Source organism: Otolemur garnettii, unplaced genomic scaffold, assembly GCF_000181295.1.
Source record: "Otolemur garnettii isolate 467f Iridium unplaced genomic scaffold, OtoGar3 scaffold00010, whole genome shotgun sequence".
Lineage (NCBI taxonomy): Eukaryota > Metazoa > Chordata > Mammalia > Primates > Galagidae > Otolemur > Otolemur garnettii.
The window spans coordinates 3,432,435-3,448,530 of NW_003852405.1; the positions used below are offsets into that span (position 1 = coordinate 3,432,435).

At 41.9% G+C, this 16,096-nt stretch overlaps 1 protein-coding gene across 1 annotated transcript in view; it reads left to right on the forward strand.

Moving 5' to 3' along the window:
* VAV3 (vav guanine nucleotide exchange factor 3) overlaps positions 1–16,096 on the forward strand; it is a 384,658-nt gene that overhangs the window by 174,059 nt on the left and 194,503 nt on the right. Inside the window, exons 3-7 of the mRNA XM_012801644.1 lie at positions 1,626–1,684; positions 5,638–5,703; positions 10,332–10,440; positions 12,352–12,444; positions 14,639–14,707. Coding sequence (XP_012657098.1) covers positions 1,626–1,684; positions 5,638–5,703; positions 10,332–10,440; positions 12,352–12,444; positions 14,639–14,707 — 396 coding nt within the window. The remainder of the gene's footprint in view (positions 1–1,625; positions 1,685–5,637; positions 5,704–10,331; positions 10,441–12,351; positions 12,445–14,638; positions 14,708–16,096) is intronic.

Consider the following 16,096-nt stretch of genomic DNA (forward strand, 5'->3'; position numbering starts at 1 on the left):
GTGGCTTGTTTGTTTATGGAGCTCTCCATGTTTGTTGTTTGGCGGGTCCGGGCTGGGGATTTGAACCTGCCACCTTAGGTGTATGTGGCTGGCGCCTTAGCTGGTTGAGCTATAGGCGCCGAGCCACTCTGAGGTTTTCAAGAATGCAATACATTGTTATTATCCAAATGTATAGTCGTCATGCAATTCACTTTTATTTTTGTGTAACTAGTTTAGAAAAAGATAAAAGTGCACGTTTTCAGAGTGGAGCATGTGATGGGAATTATCGCCTTTAATTCCTTCACTAACTCCAGGAGGCAGTAGCTGTCATCTGCATGTTGCAACAGTTAGTAAAAGTGGGCAAAAAACTAGTGAGTCCTGGTGTTCTCACCCCAGAGCTGTGAGTCTCTAACTGCAGCACGGTACCCTATCCCCTCTGAAGCGGGTGCCAGGTGGGCATCTGTGTGGCTGACACTCCTGTGAGGCTTCTGCAGAGTCATGGAAACCTTTATGTTTGTCTTTGAACTGAGAAACTAGAAGATCCCCTCCATTCAGAAATGGATTTTTGCCATTCCTTTTTTTTCCCATTCTGAATAGGTCTATTGTAGAATCCCCTTAGTTTTGTTTAATTTTGAGAGTTAGGACAAATTATACCTATTATGACAAAAACAGACTTTATGAGAAAAATATATTTTAGGTCACTGGCTTTCTCACTGTGTCTTCGAAGAAGATGATCTGAGGATAAAAGATTGAGGGCAAGTCAAATTGTTCGGCATTAATGTTACAAGCCCAGCAGGGCGCGTTTAGGTTTAGGCACTGAATGAAGATCTTCATGAGACGTCTTTGCAGCAGATAATCAAGGGTAATTTAGGAAACTCAGTTCCTGAAAGTACTCGTAGTTAGAACAAGCTCATTTCGCTAAAGTTGGTGATTATAAAGAATAGCTTTAAATATTTTATGTTATCTTATTGAAGACTCACAATAATGTAATGATCATAAACGATCTACTGTGTGTATTATAGGCATTATCGGTACGAGGATGTTGCCCAAAGTTACCTGGCCAGTGAGGGTGAAGCCAGGATTCTGACTCCCACCCACATTGTCAAGCCCTTTGCCATACGGCAGTGCCATCCCACGGAACTGCCTGCGAGGATGGAAATGTTCGGCATCTGTGTAGTTCAGTGCAGTGGCTACGTGGCAGCTGAGCACTTAAAATGTGTCAGGTGCAACAAGGAACTGAACTTGTGGTTTTTAAAATTTAAATGAATTTAAATGTAAATAGCTTCATAGGACTTCTGGGTACCATATTGGAGAATGCAGCTTTGCGGGATTTTTTAGCTCCTGGATAAGTAGAGACAGTTGGGGTCACCCAGGCTAATTTTGAGTTTTACTGATAAGGAAACTGCAACACACATGGGTTAATAGTCTGTTCAAAGTCATACAGGTAAAGAAAGGGCCCGCACTGTGATCTAGGCATTGCATTTTCTGGTCACAGCTCTCCTCAATCTGCACTTCTTAGGCATCTGCAAATTCATGTTTCTGTTGCTCTTGTGAATATTAGATTGGAAAGGTACCGTTTTGGGGGAAAAAAAACACCTTATCTTTTTGGAAATACATGTCCAATTAACATTTTCCTGTTTTCTCAGGTTATAGAAACATTATCGCGACTTTCTCGCACGCCTATTGCGTTGGCCACAGGAATCAGGTGAGCACATTTTTTGTGGTTTATGTGTCTCATTCAGTTTAATGTACTGACTGGCTTATGACTGTTTCACAAAGCACCTTGAAGCACCTTCCGTGAAGAGACCACGTCTCATTTATGATGTGCCCAGTATATATATACACACATACATGGATAAGTGTCTAGTACATATTTGAAATTAAATGATCAAGTTAGAATGTATTCTTAGAGTTGAAAAAGACACCTGGGCTAACCATTTTTCTCAAATCATTGGTGATGGTTACTGTTGTTGTTTTTTTTAAAAAATATTAACTTCTAACATGCTTCATGAAGGCAAATACAAGTGCATAAGTAAATAAATATTTTAAAAGAGGATTCAATGTATTTATTTCCTATAGAGTAAACCATAACAATAGCTCATAACTTTTAAGAGTTAAAGAAATAATAAAGAAATAATCAGAGAAGTATAAAACATACTTCAAGTACTTCAGTACAAAGATGTCTGTTGAAGATTTGGTAGTAAAATGAAAGCTTAGAAGTAAATTAGTTGAATAAATTATGCTATCTCCTGGCAATAAAGTATTAGGCAGTTAGTAAGTGTGCAGTATAGATGCCCTTGTTGTGTTGGGCTTTTTCTGGTTCAGATACTATGTAACGTTAGATCAGTTGGTAAAGATGTATCAAAAGCTGCGCATGGCCTACAGATACATGAAAAAATGCTCTCCATCCTTAATCATCAGAGAAATACAAATCAAAACTACTTTGAGGTACCAGCTAACCCCAGTAAGATTAGCCCATATCACAAAATCCCAAAACCAGAGATGTTGGTGTGGATGTGGAGAAAAGAGAACACTTGTACACTGCTGGTGGGAATGCAAATTAATTCTTTCCTTTTGGAAAGACATCTGGAGAACACTGAGAGAACTAAAAATAGACCTGCCATTTGACCCTGCAATTCCTTTATTAGGTATATATCCAGAAGACCAAAAATAGAATTACAACAAAGATATTTGTGTCAGAATGTTTATTGCAGCCCAATTCATAATTGCTAGGTCATGGAAGAAGCCCAAATGCTCATCGACCCATGAATGGATCAATAAATTGTGGTACATGTACACCATGGAATACTATGCAGCCCTAAAGAAAGAGACTTTACCTCCTTCATGTTTATATGGATGGAATTGGAAAATGTTCTTCTTAGCAAAGTATCTCAAGAATGGAAGAAAAAGTATCCAATGCACACAGCCCTACTTTGAAACTAATTCATAGCTTTTATAGAAATGTCATAACCTAATTATAGCCTTAGAATATTGGAAGGGGGTGGGAGGGGGAGGTGAGGGAGGTGGATGGGGGAGGGAGGGAGATTGGTGGGGTCACCTCTATGGTTTACCTTACAAGGGTACAAGTGAATCTTTCTAAAAGCAAAGTATGAATGTTTTAACTCAATAACTAAGAAAATGACATGAAGGTTATGTTAACTAGTTTGATGAGAGTATTTCAAAATGTATATGAAAACAGCACACTGTACCCCATGATTGCATTAATGTACACAGTTATGCTACAAGAAATAAAAAAAAATAAAAAAGATATAAGCCAAAGGAAATAAAGGCCTCATGGGAAAGGAATGGATTTTGTTTTTTACTTACTTTCTTCAAGACTCCCTATTCCATTCTGCAGCCCTCTTTGAGCTCCAGGAAGGAGCCTGTGTCTCTGCCTCTTCCATTTGTCTTGCCGGTCTAAGGGAGAGGACCCCAGCGGGTCTTCCAGGAGTGCTTAGCACGGAACTGGGTCCAAAGCACAGTGACATCTGGGAGGACACCCTGCCAATGCAGATTCTTTCTCAGAAACAGCGGCCATGAATTTGGCATCTTTCTACAGAAGGGGTTCATAGCTGGATAAATGTTTAGCTCCTCCTAAGTTGCTCTTTAATACATGCATATCTTTCTCTGTTTAAATATATGAGGTCTGACAAGTTTGAAATGAACTCATCTTAGAAAGAGTGCTGCCTAGCTCATTGCCAAATATCACTATAGTCACCATCACAGTGCTTGCCCTGGGAAACCGTGGGCCCATGCCAGCATCTCGTCCACCCTTCAAAGCAATTTTGGAATTCCTTTTATGGAATGACCATCAGACCTGTCATCGTATTACCCTTGATGTCCTGAATGTCATCAAAATGTCTTCCTTTCAATATCTCCTTCATCTTCGAAAAAAGTCATTGGGGACCAAATCAGATGAGTAGGGAGAGAGTTCCAATACAGTTACTTATTTACTGGCTAAAAACTTCCTGGCAGACAGCGTCCTTGAGCTGGTGCATTATCGTGATGCAAAAGCCGTGAATCGTGGGCCAAGACTTTCGGTGAAGATTTTCTTGTTTCTCTATCGCCGCTGCTTACTGGGCTGCTGTGCTTCTCACAGTCAGCCAACGATTTTGACACATAATTTTGTCAGTTCTGCTGGTTACTGGCTGCCCTGATGTCTCTTCATCAGTGACACATTCTCTCCCCTCGGAAAACCATTTAATCCATTTGTACACTGCTGTGTTCTGCCTGGCACTATCCCCATAAACTTGGACTACCGTGTCCCTGATTTCACTTCTTCTCTTGCCAAGTTTAAGGAGACATTTAATGTTTGTTCCTTGCTCTGATGCAAGTACTGACATTCTTGTGACACCCCACAAAAACATGCCACAACAATAATGAACGCCACTCAGCAAGACACTTGACACATGTGGACACAAACCCAGCTGTGACACACCGCTCTACCAAGGCTGTGAAATCTTCCCAAGTTTGTACAGGGCTGCCAACGTACACGCACAGCAGCAAGGTCGTGAAGTTAATTGTTAGACCTCATATTTTATGTTTGTTTTGTGTGAACACAGCAGATTTTAAAAAAACCTGATCTAACGTTTATGTATTTTTGAACCTGAAAGATAGATATCAGAAGGGGTTTTTTCTTTGCAAATTTTCTTTTCTGTATTTTCCAATTTTTCTCCGGTAGACTTATATTGGTATAAAAGCATAACAAAATATACCTAATTTTATAAAAAATGATTTTGAAATTTTATATTTCTTACACATTGATTTTTTTTTCCCCCAAAAAACCCACAGGTTCCTCAGATATCTTCCCTATTTAATAATCGTTTAAGGCTTATTTATTTGATATTTTTAATGAAATATATGCCATACTGGCTGCCTGAAAAGAAAAAGAAAACTTTTGGCGTGAGAGTGTGATTACTAGGATTTTGAAGGGCATAAATTTAGGGCATTTTATGGGTGTTATGACATAAGTACATAGTATCAAGATGTAGGCAAGAAAGCCAAGTTGGAGTAGGAAACAGACCACAGTGCGATCGTCCTGAACAGGGGGACAAAGAAAACACCCTCTTCCCCCTGCGGTCTGATTGACTCATGTTTCTAACAAGTAAATGAAAATAAAAAATACAACTTCAATACCTTGAAGTCTCAGTAGGAAAGTATGTCCGGGTCAATAATCATTTGTGAAGGGCATGACGTATTTGTCTTCTAATAATTTTCATCTACATCTGTGAACTGAATCGTGGAAGGATGATGGTGACCAAATTGTTATCAGATCTCATAGCTGAAAAGCAAGGGTGCTGAAGGCGAGGGCACGTGTGGCACGGCTGCTCGTCCTCTGAGTCAGGTGCTGCCCAGGGTGAGGTGACCCTGCAGGTACGTGGCAGGTGGGAGATCAGATAAGCACCTCGGTATTTCTCCCCTGCACACGTGACTGTAGTGAGCAGTGATAATTGACTCAGATGATTTGGGGCGGTAGGTGTTGCAGCCTCCCTGGGGGAACCGGAGACACTGAGGCAGGAACCCTGGACATTGCTTAGCACGGTGACAGATCTGGCTGTTTAGACTGTAGATAAACTCACCGATTTAGTGAGAGGTAAATGTTCAGCCTGGTTGTTTCTTATTCACCCATGCTTTTATTATTTTTTTCTCCTCTTTTAGGCCCTTCCCAACAGAAGAAAGTGTTAATGATGAAGACATCTACAAAGGCCTTCCTGATTTAATAGAGTACGTGGACCATTTTCAGCAGAATTTACCCACTGCCAATTTTTATATCTGTCATGGGTTTTAACTGTGGATGTTCGAACAAGCTCTCTGACAGGGAAAAAGCAGCTTGATGATTAAGATATGTCAGAATTAACCCTAAACTGGTGATAGAAAACCTTACAAGGAAACATACAACTGGTTTTTCATTCCCGTTGTGTGTCTGTGAAGAGTAAAGCAGTGCACTACAGTGAAGAATAAGTTTGGAAGTTTCTCAAAGGCATAATAGAGATAGTAGATAAAACTGGAATTAGACAATTAAGGAACAATTGAAAAGAAATAGAATCTGCTACTGAAATTGCAAAGCAGATAGAGCATGCCTTATAAGTTCAAGGAAGGGCGAGATTTAAGTGTGGGCTGGAGTTATTCGGGGATGTTCCATAGATGGTGTTTATTGTGAATGGAGAATTTGGGGGGAGGCTTCAGTACACTTACTAGGAGAAGCAAAAGGTCCCTGAAATTGATTAGCTTCTGGTGATTGAGTGACTTGTGCAGATTACAAATAAATTTAAAATATAATCTTCACCCCTCAAGAAACTAATGACATTGATCAGGCATGTTTGCAAAGAATGGTAATAACAAATTACTCTCCAAGAGCGATTCAGAATCCTACGGAGATTCTTCCATTCATCCATTCATCCGTTTATCCATCCTAGTCCACCCAGCACATGGGCTTGCTTTTGCTTTATGACCTTTGCACTTGCCATTTCTTTGACCTGTTCAACTGACCATGAAAGTCTTTGCTTAGCGGTCCCCTTGCTGACTCCCCTGTTTAAAATTGCCACCAGCCCCTCACTTTGCTGTGTTTTTTAAAGCATTGACCACTGTCTAAGATAGCCTTGGTTTGCTTTATTTATTGTCTGTCTCCGTATTGAAAAGTAAACTTGGTTAGGCCAGGGATTGTGCCTTATTTATGGCTGAATCCCAGAGCTGTTTTTGGCCACTGACTACAGACGCAGGGATGGATGGTCACCAGCTGTTTCCAGAGTAGGTAGCTTTGGAATGGCCTTGGAGTCTTGTTTTCTGAATACTTCTCAAGAATAATTTCTTACCTCTTCTTAAAATCTCCAAGAACTCGCTGCCATTAATCATGATAGATGCCAGTTGTCTTACTGAATTGGCTACAATCTTCATAATGCCTGTAAGATTATTCTAATTAGATTCTTTGAAGTATTAGGAGGAATATATTAGTTCTGGTGCTGTGGTGACATTGTTCTTTTCTGACCTCATCAATGGTCATGCACGCCTATTAATCATCATAGCCTCCCCCCTATATTGTTCTATTTGTAGGTGTTTTTAGGCAGAGTTGATCTCAGAATAAATCCTGTGAGGGGCATACCTGTCTAAGTTTGGAGCCTGAACTGGCTGCTCTGAGATACCCCCAGTTCATGGTCTGTGAGACGCCGTCTGCCTTACCTAAGCTCTGTCCGGTGGTCGAGGGTCCAAACAGGGTGTTAATCCCTAGAAACGTTTGGTTTGGGGTTTGCTGTGACAGCTTGGTTTTTAGTCTTAGCTTTGTTGCATTCTCTCTGGACTTGTAGTTAATTATAACTTTGGGGAGTGAATTCACTCAAAGGTAAGTCCCTGGAAAAAAAAGACAAACCAGCCTGCTCCCCACTACAGAATTATTCTTCCCTAAACTGCAGAGACAGAAGCTGGCTGGAGTGGAGATGGCAGGAGATGGCTGATGGGCCAGGGTCCTCCGTACGCCCGCTTTTATTATTAGAGTGTCAGACCTGAGCATGATTATTATTAATCTTTTTTTTTTTGAGATGGAGCCTCAAGCTATCCCCCTGGGTAGAGTGCCATGGCATCACAGCTCACGGCATCCTCCAACTCCTGGGCTCAAGCGAGTCTCCTGCCTCAGCCTCCCAAGTAGCTGGGACTACACGCGCCCGCCACAACACCCGGCCATTTTTTGGTTGCAGCCATCATTGTTGTTTGGCGGGCCCGGGCTGGGGATTCGAACCCGCCACCTTAGGTGTATGTGGCTGGCGCCTTAGCCGCTTGAGCCACAGGTGCCGAGTCGATTATTATTAATCTAATATCGAGTATTGTTGGTTGATGGACCATTTGAAGAATATTACGGACATTTTCTGCCTCAGAAATAAGAAATTTTTGAATAAATTATTAGTAAGAAAAGAAGCTTTAGTCTAGGATTAAAGAACAAAACCCGAACAGTTCTAGCCAATCTTTTTTTGTGTGTGTGTACCCGGGAGTGTACAGGTATACATACCGCAAGTGTGCCACTCCCACAGTGCTTAGGGTTGAAAAAAGTCTACGTGGATTTTACAGGATTTGTGCCTTTGCTGTCATGGAGAGGCAGTCAACTGCAGGATTTCAGCAAGACTGAGTGTTTTCAAGGCAAGGTGGTGACAGGTCAGAGGCAGGAGTGCTGGGATCAGGAGCATCAGAGAAATGGATTTCATGCGCTAGATTTATTCCGAAGAGGATCCCTTCCAATGTGGAAACTGCATTATCTTGGTTAGTTCCCTCACTCATGGACTCACCACACCTTCATGTCCTATGACACGTTACAGAAAATAATCATCCCAATTTAACTGCCCCGCTGTTCTCTGGCTAAGTTGCCTGCTATAGTGTCGCAGTGGAAATTACGGAACTGCCAGTGTGCTCGCTGTCTCCCTGGCTTCCCGAGTAGGAATCTGGGCGGTACCTGACTCTGATGGTCACCACGCCTGGTTGACGTAGTGTCTCACATCTCTGTGTCCCTCTGCCTCTCCCCCAGTCACAGCTCTTAGGCTCTCTCACCTACAGCATTCTACCTCGTGGCTTGCTGATCTCGCCCTACCCTGCGGCCTCCCACAGCCCCTCTGTTGAGCCCCCGGTGCCCAGGGTAAGGGAGAGCTCACAGAGTTCATATATCTTCAGAGTTTGGTTTCACCTCTTCCCTCGAGGGGCCCCCCCCACTCACCTGGTCACACCACGTGGGATGCCAAGACTCTTCACGCCCCGTTTTCCTTCGCCCACATCAGCGCGCTTGTCTGGACTGCCCCTTTCCCCTCCTCATTTGGTGGGTGTCACCTCTGCTAAGTTCCGTGAGAGCAGAACCTCTGCCTGCCTGGTCTGGTAGCCACATCTCTTAGAACAGTATTTTTAAAGAAAGCACCTATGGAATAAATTGATATATTTAAGAGTGTTCAGAGTTGAGCTCAGATGTCGTATCTTCTGTGACGTCTTCCCTGATTGCTTCGGGCAGAGATGTTCTCCCCCGTCTCTGTCCCTGTAATTGGGACTCACCTCCTTTGCTGCACATAGAGAATTGCATGTTTATGATGTGTGCTGTTCTCTGTATCAAACTCTGCTCTCGGGTCTTCTGACCTATATATGCTTAGAGCCTGGAGCTCAGTAGCACCTTAGTGAATGTCAGCTGGGTGGACGGTGCGGGCTGGACACGTAACTCTGGAATGAACTTTCTCAGGGCAGAGGTCTCTGAAGCTTTTGTTACCACCAGGCCCCTCGCCTTACTACACCTTCCTCTCCTCTGGGGGTTTTCCAGCTCATTCCTGTCAAATGCCTGCAGATAATCCTTCACGGCAAACATAAACAACCTGGTGATGGTGCTGATTTTGAAAAGTGCCCCAAGTTGCAGTGTGACCTTTACAGTTCCAGTGTTTGTAGTTTTGCACAGATCAATTCATAGTGCTGTGTGCACAGGTCCGGGAGAGGTGCTCAGGGCTGGCAATACTGAAGAAGCTAATTTCTTTCTTAGCGTTATTAATGCTTCTCTCTAACATTCTAAATTGGTTAGTCTAAATTTTGGAATTATGAGTTAATAGAAGGCATTTGTACATGTCTTGAACTGAAAGGAAGAACTTAAGCGGCAACAGAGCCTCAGTGGTGGAAGAAGCCGCTCCCGCCTCGACTGGGAGTTTGTGACCTTGCGTGAGGGGCTTGGACAGGCTGCCCCAGTTAGTTACCACGCAGGTGCTCCTGGGAGCTTTAGAACTAGGGTCTATTTTCCATTTCCAAGAGACTAGCAGAAGACTTTAATTTTAAAAATATGTCATGGCCTTGAGGCTCTTTCTTTAAACAAAATGCAGACCAAAAAAAGCAAAAAACAAAAAACTCGTAAGAAGGGCCTGGTTGCTGGGGGAACCTGTAGGTGTCCTCCGCAATGTCTTGAAGGAACATGGCTTGAAAACCCCTGGATTAGGGATTGATAATCTGTAGTCATTGTTACTTTCAAAAGGTCATATATGGCACGTTGGATACTCCTTGACTCTTTCCTCTCCACATTATACCCTTTAAGACGGATGATGAAACCAAGGTCTTGTCATGTGACAAGTTGGTGGCAGTCTTACCCTCAGAGTACGAGACAGCCTTAGTGTCAAACCCTGGCTCTGCCTGTGACTAGCTGTGTCGTCTTTGGCAAACCACATAACCTTTGGGTCTTTCCACTTCCTCATCTCTTTGACGGATCAAATAGTAACGAGTGCCTGATGAGGACATTACTGGTGGATGGATGAAATGAGATAATGGACGCGGGATAATTCTGTGCTTGTGCGTAGTAACTGCCCAGTCAGTTCACCACATGATACAAAACGACCTTCACCTTGTGTCCCCTGTTTCAGTGAGACCCACGTGGAGGATGAAGAAGATCTCTACGACTGTGTTTATGGGGAGGATGACGGAGGAGAAGTCTACGAGGACCTAATGAAAGCCGAGGAAGCACATCAACCTGTAGGACTTCGCTTGTTTTCAGTTTCTCTGACTATCTCACTAGAAAAGCGATTGCTTGTAAGATTAAGGCGATTATTTGTATAACTTCTGCCAGTTTGGTTTGCTTTCTCTTCACTTGCTTGCAACCATCTAGCTATGACTTCTTACTCCATTTGGAGACCCAAGCATGGCGTTTTATAGTACAGAACAACCGCAGGGAATCTCTGGTCTAATCTTTTTATTTTGTGCTAGTGAAAAAACCAAGTCTGAGAGAGAAATGACGTGCCACCCAGCTAAATAATGCCACAGTGGTGATCGAATATGATTTTAGGAAATCATGCTATTATGCCATTATGGAAGTAAATCGTTTACAAAGTGGGTAAATTTTTTCTTTTAAATTTGACGTAGGAGAAAATATGCTTTAAAGAATATTTAACACGGTGGTTAGGTATTGATACGAGATACATTTTCCCTTTTGTTTGATTATAAGTCTCCGAGCTCTTGCTATTTATACACTTTGCCTTACAAATTGTCTGAGTCAGTACGAGCCCTCAAAGCTTTATTTGTAATTACAGTATCTAAGACATTCAGAAAGGATTACTTTGAATTATTTTCTTATCTGTAATTTGAAACACAAAAACTTCAGTTCAGGTTTTTATTAATATGTATGATTCTTTTATACCGAAGCGTTTTCTTCATCAGCTGGGGGGTGATTTAGGTTTTTCAGTGCTTTGATGAATCTTCTCAGCACTCTCTGTGCTCCTGCCTTTGATAAAGGCTACTGGGTTGTCCAGGGCTCCAGATGGGGAGTGGCAGCTTCTGGGGGATGGAAACAAGTGACCTGCCTGTGTTTGGTGAATGTGATGAGTGTGCTTTCCCCCACTGCGGAGGCCCACATGCTGTCCGTGCACTTTCAGAGCAGTTTTAGGTGACAGAGTATCGTCCATACCTGCTATGATTGTTACCTGCTGTAGGTGCCAGCAGGTTCTTCACCATCTTGACAGGTGACACATAGGTGGCAGTCTTACACTCAGAGTACGAGACAGGCTTAGTGTTTAACCTTGGCTCTGCCTGTGACTGGCTGTGTCATCTTTGGCCAGCCACATAACCTTTCGGCCTTTCAGCTTCCTCATCTCTTTAACAGATCAAATAGTAAGGAGCCCCTGATGAGAACATTAACGGTGGATGAATTAACCATCTCCCCTCAGCCACAGCCTCCCTGGGCTGGACAGGACTTGTACAGGAAGAACTTTGTAGGTGTGGGGCCCTTCCTGGGCGCTTGGCAAGTGCTGAGTGCTTCACACTGTTTTATTTCACTTACAGTTCCTTGGAGTTGGAACTGCAATTCAGAGAAGAAACCGAATCACAGAGAAATTTAGTAATTTGTTCCTAGTTACAAACAAAGTTAATAACAACACAAATGGTACTTGAACCTGATTGCATGATATTCCAGAATCTTTGATGTTCGTACACACTTTACCACCTCCGATCTCATATACTTCATAAAAGAGCCAAAAGCTAAGATGTTAGTGTTTAAAAGAAGTACAGATTTTTACTTATCAAATTATTTTTTGCTATTTTTGCAGTTATTTTTGAAGTGAAGTGTGTTATATTAAGGAAAGAAAGTATCTCGTACTATTTGTGGTCTTTCCAGATTAATTAACATTTTCAATAAAAGATGTTATAATTTAAAGAGAATGTCTGTACTCAGAAGATTATTTTTAATCGCTGAAAATCTTTACATTTACATTGTTCAAAATTTCGAACAAAAGCAAAGATATTTCATAAATGCAGAGAAATCTGTCTTTCAGTTATGTGTTTCATTAGAATAGAAAGTTTAAGAGAATAAACAACACTTTTTGTATCTACTACCAGATAAATTAACATGTGAATTTGCTTCGCTAATTTTGTTCTTGGTAAATTTAATTGCAGAAATGTCCAGAAAATGACATACGAAGTTGTTGTCTAGCCGAAATTAAGCAGACAGAAGAAAAATATACAGAAACTTTGGAGTCCATAGAAAAAGTAAGTTATTGGGTATTATTTTTGATGTTCAAATACTGCCTTATTACTCTGCTGAAGGCGTGTGTATTCTAATTTTTAACAAAACTTTGTATTTAAAGATCTCAAAGCAGATTGATTCATTCTGCAACTTTTAATTTATAGTTCTGGTACCTGAATGGCACTGTTCTAGGGATTGAGGCTAGAATAATAAATACAGCGAAACTGGTTCCAAGGCATTTGTTCTCACAGGGGAAGGCTTAGCACATAAGCAAGTAAGTCTACCAGGCGGTGATAAGTTATTTAAAGACAAATAAGGCAGGGAAATGGGATAGAGAATAACAGGGAAGGGCTGGTGGCATCTCATGTCCAGTGATAATGGAAGGCCTCTCTGAGAAGGTTAGACAGCTGAAGGAATCGAGGATGTTAGCCAGGAGCCATATAAGTATCCCAGCGAGGGATGGCAGAAGGGCCCTCAGATGGAACAGTGTTTAGCACCTGCTTCAAGGGGCAGCAGGAATCCAGCCTGGCTGCCCAGAACTAGCGAAGGGGATTGAGCAGTGAGCTCAGAGATCCTGTGAGTCACCAGGTCACGAAAGGCAGTGGAAACAAGAGCATTTTGAGCAGAAGTGACATGATGATTTACATCTTTAACATCTCATTTTGGTTCTTGTAAGGAAACTGGGAGAACAATTGGAAGGCTGTTATAGTAATCAAGACGATAAATGCTAGTATTGATAGAGGGGAAGGGGTGGTCAGATTCTGAATAAATTTTCAAAGTAGAGCTGATTGGATGAATCAGTAAGTAGAGCAGGTGATGAATTCAGTAAAGGATATGTAAGAAAGAGAGAAATCAAGGGTGGCTACTAGGTGTGGGCCTGAGCGACTGCCAAATGAATGGTGAAGATGGCACAGAGATGGGGAAGGATGGGTTTGGGAATCCTAAGTCTGTTAGGTCGATTGAATTGCTGATCCCTATTTAGACTTGAAGGGGATATATTGAGGAGGCTATTGGATATGAGCCTTGCATTAAGGGGAAAGGTTGAGTTGAGATAAGGATTCATCCATTATCATTTCACAATGGCATTAAGGTCTTGAGACTGATTGAAATCACCATAGGGGTGAGTATGTGTTCTTGGGGAAATGTAGTGTCTCCCCACTGAGGGTAAGAAAATGAGAACCAGGAGAAAATTTTGGAAGTTTAGGAAAATAGATGAATGTGTGGAAAAATCGTCGAAGAGAACAGGAAAGTGAGTTGATCAGGGAAATACAGTGAAGGGCTGTGGAGCCTTTCAGGCTCAGTTGAGTTCTGTGGTCATATTGAAACTTAGACTCTCAGCGTGGTCCATGCTTAAACTTCTTATGTACAGGCAAAAAGTATGTGCCAAGTGAGGTTTAACTCGGGTTTTAGTTTTTCTAGAGAAGCACGATGGGAGAAGGGAGGTAAGGTGCATGTGGGGAGGTCACTCTGCTGGTTCATGGAATCATAAATGGAGTAAGGAAGGACGTAAGGACACGAGGGCAGTGGCATGACCAGTGGAGTGGCAGACGATGGGTGGAAGGTCCTTGAGGGAATGAGCTGTGAAGGTGGGAGGCAGTGGTCAGAGAGTCAGTTGTTTGAGGCCAGCGCTGTGGAGCATATGCAGGTGTTGATAATGACACGGTCTTGGGGTATGATAATGAGATTTGGGAGCTGAGATGGAGGAGCACAAGATTATTGAAGGTCAAGGAACTGAGAGGGCCAGGCTCTACTGGGAGGATCGTCCACAGACAATCAGAACCCTAAGAATGAAAGCGGGTGATAGGTCAGGAGCTAAAATTCTTAAGGAATGATCCATAAATTGCATAAATGGATCACTGGTTTCAGGAATATATTATCTCCACAAAACATTTGGAGGAAACTTTATTTAAGTCCTGAAATATCTCTACAAATGTTGCCTTTGCTTGCCAACTCAGCCAATAGCATTCTCTTACTTTGGGAAGCATTTATTGTCTAATCTTTTAGTTTATATTTTAAATGTATTAGCTTGGATTTGTCTTTTTGTCTGTTCAAGTATAAAATATTTCAGACAGAGAAAGTAATGTCTGCTTTTTTGGCATTTGTAAGGCTCATAAACAGTTGGCTTTCAATGGACATTGGTTGGTTGTGGATGAAAAACTATTATAGAGATTAGGATGAATTATACTTAATTATTACTTCCCTCTTCTCTCCTGGTAGTATTTCATGGCGCCACTGAAAAGGTTTCTGACAGCTGCAGAATTTGATTCAGTGTTCATCAACATTCCTGTAAGTGCAGCTCTGCTAGCTGAAATTGACATGTCGTTCTATGAAACCTTCATTTTCTTAGCGGGTTCCATATCCCTGTTGTAACACCCTTTTATATTTTTTAAGAATTTTGACTCTGCTTCTACTTCCCCAGTTCTTCTATCTTTATATTTTATTGAACTAGCTATGTCATGTCTTCAATAAAAAGTTTGTGAAAATGCATTCAGAACACGAATGGATAAAAGGATCCATATGTTATCCTTAACTGTGTGTTATGAGGAGATAGTCTCAATAGAAGAATCCCTGCTACTCCCATCTGTTTGTCTCCTGGACTCCCCTTCTACCTCACACTTGCCTGCCCTGTTGCTCCTCTAGCCCCTCTCGCCCCTCAGGACACCCTCTGTCCTGACTACATCGGTTTCCCTTCCTTCTTTCATCCCTGCTCCTTGGTAAGCTCTGCTCTCAGTTGTATCAACTTCAACTCCCATTTCTGAAATAGATATTTCCTCCTGAGTCAACAGGCAAACTTAATGGCGAAACGTGAAAAATTTCCCCCTGTATTTATGCAAGCATTTCAAGGTTCAAGGCACCTTACCAGAATCTTGCAATCCTGAAAGGATATTTGCCTAAAAATCTCAGAAGCATGCTAAGTGCTATGCCAAGTGAGGAAATGTCAGGCAAGATTCTAGTTCTTAGACCTCTAGGACTTGCTTTGGTTTATATAGACACACACATGCACAGACATGCACATACCCGTGGACACACATGCACGCACATACACACATGAACTGACACACATATGCTTACATATGGTTTTATGCACAGTTTTGCTTGTGTTACTTAAAAAATTCCATATTCCATATATATATATACATGGAACCATATATATATGGGGTTTTTTTTTGCAGTTTTTGGCTGGAGCTGGGTTTGAATCCACCACCTCTGGCATATGGGGCCAGTGCCCTACCTTTGAGCCACAGGCGTTGCCCAAAAATTGCTTATATTTTGATTCTGTTGTATTCTGTGTTGATGAGCACCTGTCGATAAGTATGTTGTACTTATCCTGGATTTTGGCCAAACAAAGATATTCTCACAGATTTATAACACAACTGAAAGAAAATGCTAACCATATTAGTTGAAGTTTTGGCGTAAAGCAAATGGCACATTCCAGGATGATGAGGGATCTTAAACCACTCGAGTCTGGTCACTGTAACTTAGAACCCATTTGATAGTCCTTATTCTTATAGTTTTTCTATACTCCTCAACAAAGGGACAGGGCCGACACCTTCACGTTCGATTTCCACCCTACTGTGGAAAGACTCTGCTGCGGAGTCCACACGTGCTCTGAGGCCACAGGAAATGGTGCATTTGGCACCTGGATTCGAATTTTCTCGTTCTCTGGCTGTGACA